This window comes from Balaenoptera musculus, chromosome 17 (genome assembly GCF_009873245.2).
Source record: "Balaenoptera musculus isolate JJ_BM4_2016_0621 chromosome 17, mBalMus1.pri.v3, whole genome shotgun sequence".
In the NCBI taxonomy this organism is placed as follows: domain Eukaryota; kingdom Metazoa; phylum Chordata; class Mammalia; order Artiodactyla; family Balaenopteridae; genus Balaenoptera; species Balaenoptera musculus.
In genome coordinates this window covers 37337940-37352491 of record NC_045801.1, presented here as the reverse complement: position 1 = coordinate 37352491, position 14552 = coordinate 37337940, and the positions used below count along the sequence as shown (strand labels likewise).

Here is a 14552-nt window from a genome sequence, read left to right as displayed (position 1 = left end):
TGGTAGGCTGTTTGGGCAGTTTACTAACCAGGTACAGAATATTACCTTGTAAGAGAGTCACCTAAGACTAATAGGCTTTAACTTACATTGCTTTTGAATTAAAAACTCATGATGTATTCAATTTTTTATTTGGTCTTGCTTAGTCTTACTTTAACTCTGTTAGGGTCTGGCAACCTAAGTAACTACACTGGGGATAGGGGAACATAAAAATTTCACATGAAATCATAATTTAGGTAATAAGTCGAAGTATGATAAAAGTAGGGAATAGCACTCTGATTTTTAAGTCTCCTGAATTTTCTTCATTACTATATGTTATAAACATGTTCTCCTTTAATGTTTGTCTAGAGATGTAATATGAACATTTAAAATATTCTTTTCTTAAATTTCAGTATGTGAAGTAAGGGAGAAATTCACATAGAAATAGCTGTTTGTGGTTTTTTATTTTTTAAAGTAAGAGTAATAAAATGCTAGTCCGTTCTAAGGCCTTAGCTGGTGTTAACAAAATGTAATGAACTGCAAAAAAAGGAGGATTTTCTCACCTTTTTTTGCCAGCACATTTTCTAACTCAATCATGTTTCTTGGAAAGAACTGTGGAAAGGCAGATATGTTTTCATTTCATGTCACTGTGCTCTTTTGATCACATTTATAGCAAGAAACAATACCTTTTCAAGTGTTTGTTGTATTCTTTAGTGAAAGTAACTCATAAAGACATAAGTATGGGGCATTTTCTTTTTTTTGGCTTGCCTGTGTATTCTGGTAAAGATATTAGATGTCTGAGGATACATTTACTCTCAAATTTAGTCTGATCCAAATATTTTGATTCTGCTTTTCTTTTCTAGCTTGAAGTACAATCTTGTTGTGTGTTCATCCCAAGTGATAGCTTGCCTTCCCCAAGTACAATTGTATCTGGTGACATTCCTGGAACAGTAAGAAGTTGGTACCATGGACAAACCAGCATGCCAGGAACACTTGTTCTCTGTTTGCCTCAAATAAAAATTGTTAGTGCTGGCCACAAGTATATGGAACCTCTGCAGGAGATTCCTTTTGTCATCCCACGACCCATCCTTGAAGAAGGTACTTTTTTTAAAAAGTCTTCCTATGGTTATTATCCTATGGTTATTATATTTTATACTGATATTTTTAGTTTTACTGCTTTTTTTTTTTTTTAATGCCAGTGCATTTCTGAATCAGTCTTCTCATTGAAAGAACTGCATGGAAATGAACTAAGTGATCTACAAAGTGGATCTACAAAGAGAGATATACAAAGTGAATGAACTAAGTGATGATGTTTATTGATAGCCACACCTTTTATATATATGGAGACTATATATATATATATATACACATATATATATATATATGGAGACTATCTACAAAAGATCATATAGAATACAGTATAATCACTGAAATGCTAAACATAGACAAAATTAACTTGAGAAGAAAGTTGGTTTCAGATATTTGCATTAGGCTGAACTAAGAATTATAAGTAGGTTGATTTTAATTTAAGCCACTTGACTTACGAATGGATGTATCATAAATACATAATCAAATGAATACATTATTTACAGCAAGCATGATATATTTCTAGATTACTCATTTATTTAAATAAAGTAGATAATTGTGTGATGATTGGAGCCATGGATCTTTCTTCAGTAAATACTTGATTTCTGATGTTGCAGTGTTTTCAGTTGCAGGTTCATACCCTTTTGAACTTTGATGTATTCATTTCAAACTGTGTGAACCTGGAAAAGTTTTGAGTCACAAAGTAAATAATGTGAATCTATATTTTAATAACAAGCCTCAAATTTTTTGACAGTGCTAAATAGGTCAACACCTTGTTCATATTATTAGGATGTAAGTGTCTGAATCCTGATATCGTTCAGATTACCACAGTACTGTTATTGAAAAGCAGGTACAGTCTGCAATTTTTGATTTTGACTTAATGTCGATTTCTCTCTCCTTTTCTCTATTGAAATTTCCATTAAAATCTAGTTTTCATAGGTTTATCAAAAGTAAGCATGATTTTACTGGCAGAAATTAATGTTGGTACTTAAGGATATGAATACCATTATCATAAAATCATAGAATTGTGAGAGTTAGAAGGAACTTCTTTAGAGTTCTTCTTAAGTGCTCTTTGTCTTGATAATTTCTCTAGCATATTGGACATAGCCGTTCTTTGTTATTTGTTTTTGGTTATAGGGAATTCCTTATTATCACAATAGCTATTACATGTCATATCAAAGATATGCTAGAGTGAAGTGAGCTCATAAAGCTCATAAAGTGAGCTGGGAGTGCTTCCTCCTTTTTTTAAAAATTTTAACTCTGGAATAATTTTTGTAAGATTAAAATGATTTGTACCTTGACTTTTTGTTAAAACTCACTGATAAAATTCACATATTGTAAAATTCTTCCTTTTAAAGTATACAGTTAGATGATTTTTAGTGTATTTACAATTTTTATGCAACCATCACCATAAAATTTTAGAAGAGTTTTATCACCCTAAAAAGAATTGGTATATAATTAGCACTTACTCCTCTTTCTCCCTTCCCCCCAGACCCTATGAACCACTTGTCTTTCTATCCCTATGAATTTGCTTCTTCTAGACATTTCATATGAATGAAATAACAAAATTTGTGGTCTTTTGTGACTGGCTTCTTTCACGTACCATTATAAGTGGTACGTGAAAAAAGCCATCTTTCACTTCTTTCATAGAACCATTGTTATAGCATGTATGTCTTCATTCCTTTTTATGGCTGAATAATTCATTTTATGGATATACCACATTTTATTTATTCATTGATTACTTGATGGACATTTGTGTTGTTTCCACTTTTTGGCTATTATGAATAATGCTGCTATGATCATTCTTGTACACTGTTTTGCATGGACATATGTTTTAATTTCTATTAGATATATATAGTAGAATTGTTGGGTCATTTGGTAACTGTGCTTAGCTTTTGAGGAATTGACAGACTGTTTTTCAAAATATCTGTGCCATTTTACAATCCCACATCAATGAATGAAGGTTCTAATTTATTCACATATTTTCATGTGGAAGTATAGTTGATTTACAATATTAATTTATCCATATCTGTGTCACCACTTATTATTGTTGTCTTGTTATTGTCTTATTGATTCTAGCCTTCTCAGGGGGTGGGAAGTGGTATCTAGTGGTTTTGATTTTCATTTCCAAAATGTCTAATGATGTTGAGCATCTTTTCATGTGCTCAGTGGCCATTTGTAGATCTTGTTCTGTATTTTCTTCTTCTATTCAAATCCTTTCTTTTTTAAAAAAATATTTTAAAATTTATTTTGGCTGCACTGGGTCTTAGTTGCGGCACGTGGGATCTTCGTTGTGGCATGCGAGATTTTCAGTTGCGGCATGCAGGCTTCTTACTTGCGGCATGCAGACTCTTTAGTGGCAGCATGCGAACTCTTAGTTGTGGCATGTGGACTTCTTAGTTGCAGCATGTATGCAGGATCTAGTTCCCTGACCAGGGATCAAACCCGGGCCCCCTGCATTGGGAGCACGGAGTCTTACCCACTGGACCACCAGGGAAGTCCCTTTTCAAATCCTTTGCCCACTTTTTAGTTGGGTTATTTGTCTCTTTATTGTTGAGTTGTAAGAGTTATTTATATATTCTGATATTAGACCCTTATTAGATATGTGATTTGCAAATATTTTCTCCCATTTCTCCCATCCTCCATTTCTCCTGTTATCTGTTCACTATCTTGTTTGAATTTATTTAGTTGTTTAAATAACAGTTTTTTTCCTTTATACTGTAATATATGTTATTTTAATTCCTTTTTTCTCCTACTAGATTGGAAATTATTCCTTAACTATTTTTTCTTTCAATCTTAGAAATTAACACCCTTTCCTCAAAGTCAACTCTGGTCCTAGAAATATTAAGCTGCATATTTAATTTATTAAATTATGCATTAAATCAAGTTATTTACTCTGCTCCTGAACAACACACAGGTGTTAAACTACTTTAATTCAATCATCCTCTCTGGATTAATGGGTTATCACTTAAAAAAAATAATTGCTTATATTTATTGCATATATACAATCAGGGCAGGGTTTGGAAAATTTATTTAGTAAGGAGCCAGATAGTAAACGTTTTCAGTTTTACCAGTTACGTGGTCTTGTTGCAACTACTCAACTCTGCTTTGGAGTGCAGAAGCAGCCGTAGGCAATATGTCAATGAACTGACATGACTGTATTTCTATGAAACTTTATTTACAAAATCTGATAGTCAGATTTGGTCATGGGCCATGTTTGTGGACTCCTATACTAGTGCCTTACTAGACATTCCTTCTTACAATTCAGTCCTTTATTCTATCTCAGATCATTTTCCTTTTGCCTTTTTGTGATGATATGTTGTTAGCAAACTTAATTTTGTTTGTTTGAAAATGTCTTTATTTTGCCCTCCTTTTTGAAAGATATATTGCTGGATATATAATTTCTTTGTTGGTAGTTATTTTTGTCTGACCCATTAAAAATTACGTTGGGCTGACTCTTGCTTTTCATTGTCCTATTGACAATGAAAATATTTATCTGCAATGTCCACTTGCAGTTTGTGTTTCTTTGAAGGTATTTTGTCCTTCCTCTCTGGCAGCTTTCAGAATTTTTTAAGTCTTTGTGTTTTAAAGTTTTAGTGTTGGTGTCTTTTATGAGTTCTACAAGTTTTCTGGCATAATCTCTTCAGATACTGCCTGTGCCTCATTCTTTCTTACATATATTTTAGAATTTTTCACATTTTTACTGTATTATTCTTGTCTCTTCTTTGTACTTTTATATTTTTTCTCTTTGACTTGCTGACCTGCATTCTCAGTAATTTCTTTAATCTGATCCTCCATTTCATTAATTTTTTAAAGCTGGGTCTAATATGCTGTTAAACAGTTATTCATTGAATTTTTTGAATAAACTTTTATAGAATTCAAATATATCATATAGAAAACTGCACAACTCTTAGTTCACAGCTTGATACGTTTTATAATAAACCTACCCCTGTTGCCTACATCTGAATCAAGATCAAAAATATTACCAGCACCCAGGAGATCTTCTCTAGTTCCTTGCGAGCCTCTCTTTCTTCAGATTCAAACTGCATCTTGACATCTAAAACCATAAATTAATTTACCTGTTTCTGAACTTTATAGCACTTTATTAAATTTAAATTTTTACTTATGATATTTTTTTCATTTTGATTGATTTTTAAAACTCCTTTTTATTCATAATTTTCAAGGCTTCCTTGTGTTTCTTGATACATGAATCATTTATTTTATATTATTGTCTAATTCCTGCCGACTCTTCCCTACTAGGCCTAGTATTCCTTGTGCATTCTTTGTTCTTTTTTATAGGGAGAGAGGTTATTTATTTTCTTTGGAAATTTGTCTATAGAAATTTTTTGAAGAGTAGCCGAAAGATTCCTCCTATACATACTTGAATTTACTTCTGATACATTGGGAGTATTACCAGTTCAGGAACACTTGCAACTAAATTCCTTGTTAGAGGTTTTTATGCCACTCATATACTAAAAATTTGAGTTAGAACTTACAGGATTGGCTGCGGTTATCAGTATTTTTCTTACTCTGTTCAAAGTTCAGTTTTCTGGTAGAGTTTTAGTTGGGTCATGTAGAGAGCAGAAAAATGGGGCAGTTTTATTTCTAGTTTACCCTAACATTAGTATCGTAGACATTTGCATACAAGCCTTGTGTCCTGTTAAGTTCTACAGTACTAATTGGCCTAGGGCTTTGTCTTTAATCAGCCTTACTTGTGAACAAGGATGTTCAATTTCACGTTTTGAAATGCCTCAAGTGATTTGTTTTGTTTACCTCTGAGTTTCTGGCTTCTCTCATTCCCTGGCATTAATAAGCTTTACTTTTTGGAGAAACTCATTAATGATTTTAAGGAGATATTGTGTGTGTGCATGTGCGTGTTTGTGTGTGTAAACAAATATAAGTTTTAATCTTAGTATGTGTTACATATAAACATTTTATAAATACATTCATCATTTTCATTTGTTTTTAGTGTAAGGGTCATTCAGGGAATGAAATCTACCATTGTTTCTGGAAATAGAATCCCCCAGTGAGGTTAAAGATGTTATGACAATATTATAGCACCCCCTTAATGGATTTTATGAAAGGACTGATGTGTACTACTGTACTATTTGTTATCTCTTCAATACTCATTTCAAATCCCTCTTACTCCTCCAGCGCTCCTGCCAACTTCAACTGTTTGTCCTTTTCATTTGATAAATTGTTTTATTCTTATCTTGTTTTTCCAATATATTATGAATGTCTTAAGAACTACAGAAGTCTCCATCTTTAAATCATAAGATGTTATTATATTCTCTGATTTTTTTTCTAGAACTGAGTTAGAATCTTAGTTTATTTTCAACTTTTAAAAATATCATATACCAGATGGAGAGCACTAGAATCAAATAGAAACTTCTGAAGTCTATTTTTCATACTCCCTAGGAGACTATAGAGTGACTATATAATCAACATTGAAACCTAAATTTTACTTTAGGTTTCAGTTTTTTAACCACCTGGTTATTCTCATTGGCCAAACCTACACTTTGAGGAAAGGAGATTATTTCAAGATATTTAAAACTTCTTCAGGCATTAAAAAAACGGTAGATATTAACTTGTGAAAGACCATAAGTATATATTTTTTCTTCATTTTAAGTGTTGTTTGTAAAAATATTTGAGTATAACCCTTTGATGCATACATGTAAAAAGTAGTTTACTCTTTATCTTTATACCTGTGCATAGATTGAGAAAGAATCTGGAGGTCTGTTCACTTTCAGTTTTCAACTAGTCCTCCTGGTTTCAGTGTCATTCCGCATTCTCTTTTTCAAACATATTTGAGTATTGGAACCTGTTGAAGGATGGTTGTCATGAATCAGATTGATCCTTTATGGTTTATCTCTCTGGGCCTCAGTCACTTGCTATTTATCTGTTATATTTATATGTTTAAAAATTTCGTGATATTACTTAACTGCTGTTTTGTCCTCTCCTGTTCTCATCCTCATTTTGATTTATAATGCTTTTTTTCTCTCTCAATGTCATTTTGCTGGTTTCAGAATGTAGATAAATATTTTTAATCATTCATGATCAACCAGATATACAATGTACCTAAATCTATACCACCTTCCGATTGTGCTTCTTTCTAGTCTGCTTCTCCAATACTATTATTGTTTTGTGTTCAACTCATTTTTGTTCAGTAAATGTTTTTTGATAATTGTAGATGATGGATTTGGTGAAAGTCTGAGAGGGCATGGGCTCAGGGGAAGATAGGAAAATTGGAGGCAAGGAGATTAGATATTGCATCTAGCTATATAGTTGTCTGGAAACATGACTGTCAGACCCAGAATGGTGGTGATAGGGATGGAGAAAATGGGAAAGAATAGAGAAATATTTAACAAAAAAACTGGCAAAACTTTGTGACTGGATTAGTTATAGATAGTGAAAGAGAAGTAAATGTGTAGAATAACTCCATGGTTCCTAGCTTGGATGTCTGTGTAGACGTTTATATGGTTAATATTATGATTACAAATAAAGAAAGAGGTTTAGTTTTGGGTGTGGAAGATAGGAAGGATGAATTTAGGTTGGCACATACTGTAGAGTGTTTGTGGGACATTCAGGTTAATGTATCTAATAAGCTGTTGCATATATGGGTCTAGAGCTCAAAAGAGGAATCACTGTTAGAGATACACAATGTGATAGCAGGGAAAACCATGAAAAAAGATGTGATCACCTGAAATCACTTACGTAGAGACAAATAAGTATAATCCAGATAGAAAAAGGGGGAAACACTAATGTTCACTGGCTGAAAAGGAAAAAAAAATAATCTATGTTGAAAACTGTGAGTAAGGTAAGTACAGAAAAACCCATGAGGCAGTAGTATCATGGAAGACACACGATCTAGTCATTTAAATGTAGCAGAGATGCCCAATAAGATGAGGACTAAAAGGTGTGAAAGGGATTTGACAATTTTGGGTGATTGGTTTCTCTTATCACAATACTTTCAGAGGAATAGTGTTAATGCAGGTCAGATGATGGTGCCTTAAGGACTAAACTGAAAGTGAAAAATTAATATAACAAATTTCCAGTGTCTTTAAAAACATATTTGAGAAAGACGGAAAAGAGAGATGGTATTTAGATGTATATATACCTTGATATCCTTTGGTTGTACACAACAGAAACCAAGTCAGGATAATTTAAGCAAAAATGGAGCTTAATGATTCATTGTCTGTATTCTACTGTAGGAAACAACTTTGAATTTTTAGTTAAAATTTTGATATTTCACCATTTGACTTTGGTGGTTATGAAGACCGTGTTTTCAGTTAAAACTTTCTTTATCTTTTATTTTTAGCTTGGATTCATAACTCCTGTGAAGTTATTTTTCTCTTGCTCTTTGTCTTTGGTGTTGTTTGGTTATCATTCTGGAGTTCTAAATTTCTATTAAAACCTTAATTTTTGAATCTAGTTGTTTAGATTCAAAATACAGTGATCTAGTCAATATGGTATGAACAAAATGAAAAAAAAACCCTTTAGCATTACAAAGATGATCAATATGATGAACAAAAGGGTTCTCATTTTATAGATTTGAGCCTTCTTCTATACTGAACTTGGACTTCAAAGTTGAAAATGAGGAACTGTTTGTTGAAATGTGTCATCTGATTTCAGTTGCCATGGGAAGGGAGAGATGATCGCTAATATGGCCAGATCCAATCTGTGTAGGGTGTGTGGGTCAAAATCAACATCTTGAATTTCATTAGAGAGTATTTGCAGTGAGGCTTGCAGATGTAATTTGCTACATCTAGCTCACACCTCTGAGCAGATGGGTTTCTACCCTTTGCCTAGCCGAGGTTTGTTTTTCCTTTTTTGAAAGAGTTGCCTGTGACTTTAATAAAATATTTTGACAGAGTTGGAATATAAAGATCATTTATAAATTAAAACTCTGCTATTGTTGGATTTAGTGAGTTTTAATAGAAACTGATGTGAAAATTGTTGAGCATCTATGAAAAACATGAGGGCTATTTTTTCCGTGTAATTCTGGTCACCTTAGTTGTTCATATGTATTGTTACAGTATAGATATTTTTAAAATATCATAGTTTGATAATCATAATTTCCACTTGTTCTGAAAGATGATGATGTACTATTGCAGTAGTTTTTTCCCCCAGCTTTACTCAGTGTCTTTGACTTTAATTCCTAAACCGTATGTAAATGAGATTGCCTGAGTAAAAGAGGAAGCTCAGAAAAGAGCTTTAGATTTGTTTTTGATGGTGTTGTTTTTAAATAAATTTCTTGGAAGCCATCATACATGTATAATAAATGAAGTTAAGCTGTTGAACTGCCTAAACATATTTAATATAATTGCTACAGACATTGTTCTCTTCTCAGTAGCTCACATTCATCCTGCTCAATCATTTGTTTACCTCTGGGTTCTATGACTTTTAAAGGCTGGACAAGGAACCTTACTTTATTTATTTCCTGTTAATCAATTTTGCATTTTCCACCCTCCCACACAAACACCTATTTTAAAAACAAAAACCAATATGGCAGATCTAATATCCTGCTCACCTTTTAAAAATAAACTATATAATTTACATTGCCTTAAGATCTTAAAAATATGGTTTTTAAATGATACCAAGGTAGCATTCTAATTAATGGGAATTTTTAAATTCAGATACAGTTGACATACAAAATTTTGTAAGTTTAAGGTGTACAGCATGCTGATTTGATACACATATATTGCAATATGATTACCACTGTGGTGTTAGCTAACATTTCTATCAGGTCACATAATTATCATTTCTTTTTTTGTGGTGAGAACGTTTAAGATCTAGTCTCTTAGGAACTTTGAAGTGTGTAATATAGTATTGTTGACTGAAAATCACATGCTGTGCATTAGATCTTCAAATCTTATAGTTGCAAGTTTGCACTCTTTAGCAATATCTCTCCAATATCCTTACCCTCCAGCCCCTGGTAACCACCATTCTTTTATTTGTCTTGAGTTCAGCTTTTTTAGATTTCATGTACAAGTGATATACAGTAGTTGTCTTTCTCTGATTTATCTAACTTAGCATAATGCCCTCATTAAAGGAAATTTGGAAAGCAAGTAACATATACAGGAGAAAATAAAAAATCACTTGATGATGACCACTTTTTTTTTAATAAAGAAGTGATTATTATTATTTTTTAAATTTATTTATTTATTTATTTTTGGCTGTGTTGGGTCTTTGTTGCTGTGCACAGGCTTTCTCTAGTTGTGGCGAGCGGCGTCTACTCTTTGTTGTGGCGCGCGGGCTTCTCATTGTGGTGGCTTCTCTTGTTGTGGAGCATGGGCTCTAGGCACGCGGGTTTCAGTAGTTGTGGCTATACGTGATGTTATTTTTCTTTTGCTCCTTTTAAGAATTTCTCTTGTTCTGTAGTTTTCAACAATTGGACTATAGTATCTATAGGTATTTATGTTTCAGTATTCACCCTGTTTGAGCTTGGTTCAGCTGCTTGGATGTATGTACTAATGTTATTCATCAATTTGGAGATTTTTCAGCCATTATTTCTTCAAATATTTTTGTGCTGTTTTCTTTCTTCTCTCCTCTGGGCCTTCCATTTTAGGTTAGTACGCTTCAGCTCTCTGAGGCTCTGTTAATTTTTTCTTCAATATATTTTTCTTGTTTTTCAGGATGGATACTTTTTTTTTTTTTTTTTTACTTTCAGGAATTGTAGAACATTGATTTTATTGTTGTGTTTTTGCACAAGCAGTAAATAGGCTAACATTTTAGGTACAGGGTAATTATTCTTGAAAAGCAAGGCATCAAAATCAAGTTTATAGTTAATGGCCCGACATGTTGACAGGAGCTATGTGAAAGTCCCAGAGATGTCTCTGAGTTACTGAAAATGTTAAAGATCAGTGTGCTATGCAGGCAGGAGAGAGATGCAAAGGTAGACCCCCTCTGGGGCATTCTGTGGAATACAGATATGCTGGGCTGGTTCCCATACAGGCCAATGTGGAGGAGGTTCTGGGAGGGGTAATCTCATGTCCACCATTGTGCCTGTCCCTTCCATTAATGCCACAAGACTTCTAAGGACAGTATGTGGTATTAACACGCTTATTGTTCCAATCTTGGAGTTTTACTCACCTGGCAGCAGAATGCACAGGTACAGAAAGTGTATCTACACCATGCCAGAAGTGGGGTTGGTGGGGGGTGGGGGCACTGCATTAGATTCCACAGGGCAATGGGGGATTGAAACACTCACACCTCTAGCTTCTAAGGAAAGCTGCGACTTAAGCCAAATCCGAAGAGTTTATTTAGGCCTTGATTCAAGGACATGATGGCTTTGCCTTCCTAGATGCCCTCCTTGCCGGTAGGGTCATGTCTTGGATTTGTTGGATGGCTGATGCTGCTCCTCTGTTAGGCCAACAAGGAAGGGCTCATGGTACAGACCTTTACATGGCAGATTGAGTGAGAGTGGTGCCTGCATCCTGGGGAGACCACCGTCTCTGGACTCTGGACAACTCTTGGTCTGACTGATCTCCCTGGCTACCTCAATGACCCCAAGTGCCCTGCCTGTTTTTCTAGATCCTGAAGATCCTGATAACATTGGCTGTCCTTATGTGTTTGTATATAATGGGAGATGTTGAATGCTTACTTGAATAGACTTGAACACGATCCCCAAGTACATTTCTTTAGCATGGACATTCTTCTCCCTCCCAGAGGCAGTCATTTGGGGATTATCTGTTTTTCCTGGTCTCCTTTTGGTTTTCTTCCCTAGTCAGATTGGATAATTTCTATTGATCTGTATTTAGGTTCATTGATTGTTTTTTTCTTCTGCCAGCATGAATCTGCTATTGAGCTTCTCTACTAAATTATTCATTTCAGTCATTGTACTTTTCTACTTTAAATTTTGATTTGGATTGGGATTGACATATATACACTAATTTGTATAAAATAGATAACTAATAAGTGCTGTATAAAAATAAATAAATAAAATAAAATAAAATTTTGATTTGGTTCTTTTTTGTATTTTCTTTCTCCTTATGAGATTATTGATTCATTGTTTTGATACTTTCCTTGAATTTTAAAAAATCTTTTTCTCTAGTTCTTTGAACACATTTATAGTAGCTACGTTGTTGTCTTTTGTTATGCTTCATGCAACATCTGTTGGCACATAGAGACAGTTTTTATTGACTGTGGTTTTTTTCCTGAAATAGGGTACACTTTCCTATTTCTGTGTTTGTCTAAAATTTTTAAAATATTGAGAATTTTAGGTGTGTGCTTATGTATTCTTCTTTTTCCCTGGAAAGTTGTTGTTCTTTTATGCTAGTTTGCTTCTTTGTAAAGTAACTTCCTTGGGCTAAATCTGTTTCTTCCTAACTGTGTGACCACTGATGTCTCAGCTCAGTTTTGTTCTGTTCTTATTATTCTTGGTTTTATTTTTAACCCTGGCTTTTTAGGTATCACCCTTATGTCTTCTTATCTTAATGGTCAGCCAAAATTGAACAGAGATAGTTCTCAAATAAGGCTTTTGTCCTCTACTAATAGATAGATCTCTATATGTGTTAGGATTGTGTATTCAGTGTTCTGGCCATTCTCATACCTGCCAAACTTTTACTTTCCTCTGAGCCCTTCCACATGTCCTCTATACATATGTGTAGTCTCAAGGTTGTTTAGGAGTGTCCAGATAACTCAATTCTTCTGCATCCACTGTGCTTGTGTGCCACGTCAGTCAGGAATATGCTTTCTCCAATCACATTCACAATCTCAGGCTAGTAGAGCTCTTGGCCCTTCCTGTTCAACCATTACTGAGATCATCATTTCAACGACAAGACTTCTGGGTGTGGTTGTTGTTCACTACTCCAGATCAGGTGACCTCTTTTTGACCATGGCAGCAGTGCCTCTAGTTTTTGTGGCCTGCCTTGCACTGGCAGAACCTCCTGGACTTTTGTTTGCTGGGAGTTTTTTGATTACTGATTCAATTTCATACTAGTGATCAGTTTGTTCAGATTGTCTATTTCTTTCTGATTCTGTCTTGGAAGATTGTATGTTCCTAGAAATTTATCTGTTTCTTCTAGCTTGTACAATTTGTTGGCATATAATTGTTCGTAGTGTTCTATTATGATTTTTTAATCTCTGTAATATAGGTTTTAATTTCTCCCCTTTCATTTCTCATTTTGTTTATTTGGGTCTTCTCTCTCTCTCTCTCTTTTCTTTTTTTTTTCCTTAATGAGCCTGGCTAAATAAAGGCTTATCAATTTTGTTTATTTTTTCAAGAAAACAGCTCTTGATTTCATTGATCTTTTCTATTGTTTCTTTTATCTCTATTTCATTTATTTCTGCTCAGATGTTTATTATTTCCTTCTTTTGACTTTAGGTGTCATTTGTTCTTCTTTTCCTAATTCCTTTAGATGGCAGGTTAGTTTTTTATTTTAGAATTCTCTTGTTTCTTGATATAGGCCTTTATTGCTATAAACTTCCTTCTTAGAACTGGTTTTGCAGCCTCCCATAGATTTTGGAAAGCTGTGTTTTTTTTTTCATTTGTTTCATGGTATTATCTGATTTCCTCTTTGATTTCTTCATTGACCCATTGGTTTTTTAGGAGCATGTTGTTTAACATCTGTGGATTTGTGTCTTTCCCATTTGTCTTCCTGTAATTCATTTCTAGTTTGATACTGTTGGGGTCAGAAAAAAAATGCTTGCTGTAATTTCTGTCCTCTTAAATTTGTTTAGACTTGTTTTGTGACCTAGCATGTGATTTATCTTGTAGAATGTTCCGTGTGCACTTGAAAAGAATGTGTATTCTATTTTTGAATGGAATATCCTCTAGATATTTATTAAGTCTAACTGGTCTAATGTATCATTTAAGACCACGGTTTTCTTATTGATTTTCTTTCTGGATGATCTGTCCATTGATGTAAGTGGAGTGTTAAAGTCCTCTACTGTTATTGTATCGATATTATTATCAATTTCTTCCTTTATGTCTATTAGTATTTGCTTTATGTCTTTAGGTGCTCCTATATTAGGGCCATATATATTAACAAATGTTATAGGCTCTTCTTGTATTGTTCCCTATATCATTATGTAATGACCTTCTTTGTCTTTTGTTATAGACTTTGTTTTAAAGTCTGCTTTGTCTGATATGTGTATTGCTATCCCTACTTTATCATTTCCATTTGCATGAAATATCTTTTTACCTACCCTCACTTTCAGTCTGTGTGTATCTTTAGCTCTGAAGTGAGTCTCTTATAAGCAGCATATAGATGGGTCTTGGTTTTTTTTAATCCAATAGGCCACCCGGTGTCTTTTGGAGCATTTAGTTCATTGACGTTTAAAGTGATTATTGATAAGTATATACTTATTGCCATTTGTTACTTAGTTTTTTGGTTGTTTTTGTAGTTCTTCTTTGTTCTTTTCTTCCTTTAGTTTGTTCCTTTGTGATTTGATGATTTTCTTTGGTTTTTTTTTTTTTTTTTAGTGGTATTCTTATGTTCTTTTCTCTCTAGTTTTTGTGTATCTGTTGTAGAATTTTGATTTGTGGT

The 14552-nt window shown here is 33.6% G+C and overlaps 1 protein-coding gene across 2 annotated transcripts in view; it reads left to right on the top strand.

Annotated features, from left to right (window-relative positions):
- VPS13B (vacuolar protein sorting 13 homolog B) overlaps positions 1-14552 on the top strand; it is a 775748-nt gene that overhangs the window by 363290 nt on the left and 397906 nt on the right. For both annotated transcript variants that reach the window (XM_036830846.1, XM_036830848.1), the window contains exon 23: positions 840-1074. In XM_036830846.1, the coding sequence (XP_036686741.1) occupies positions 840-1074 (235 nt within the window). The remainder of the gene's footprint in view (positions 1-839; positions 1075-14552) is intronic.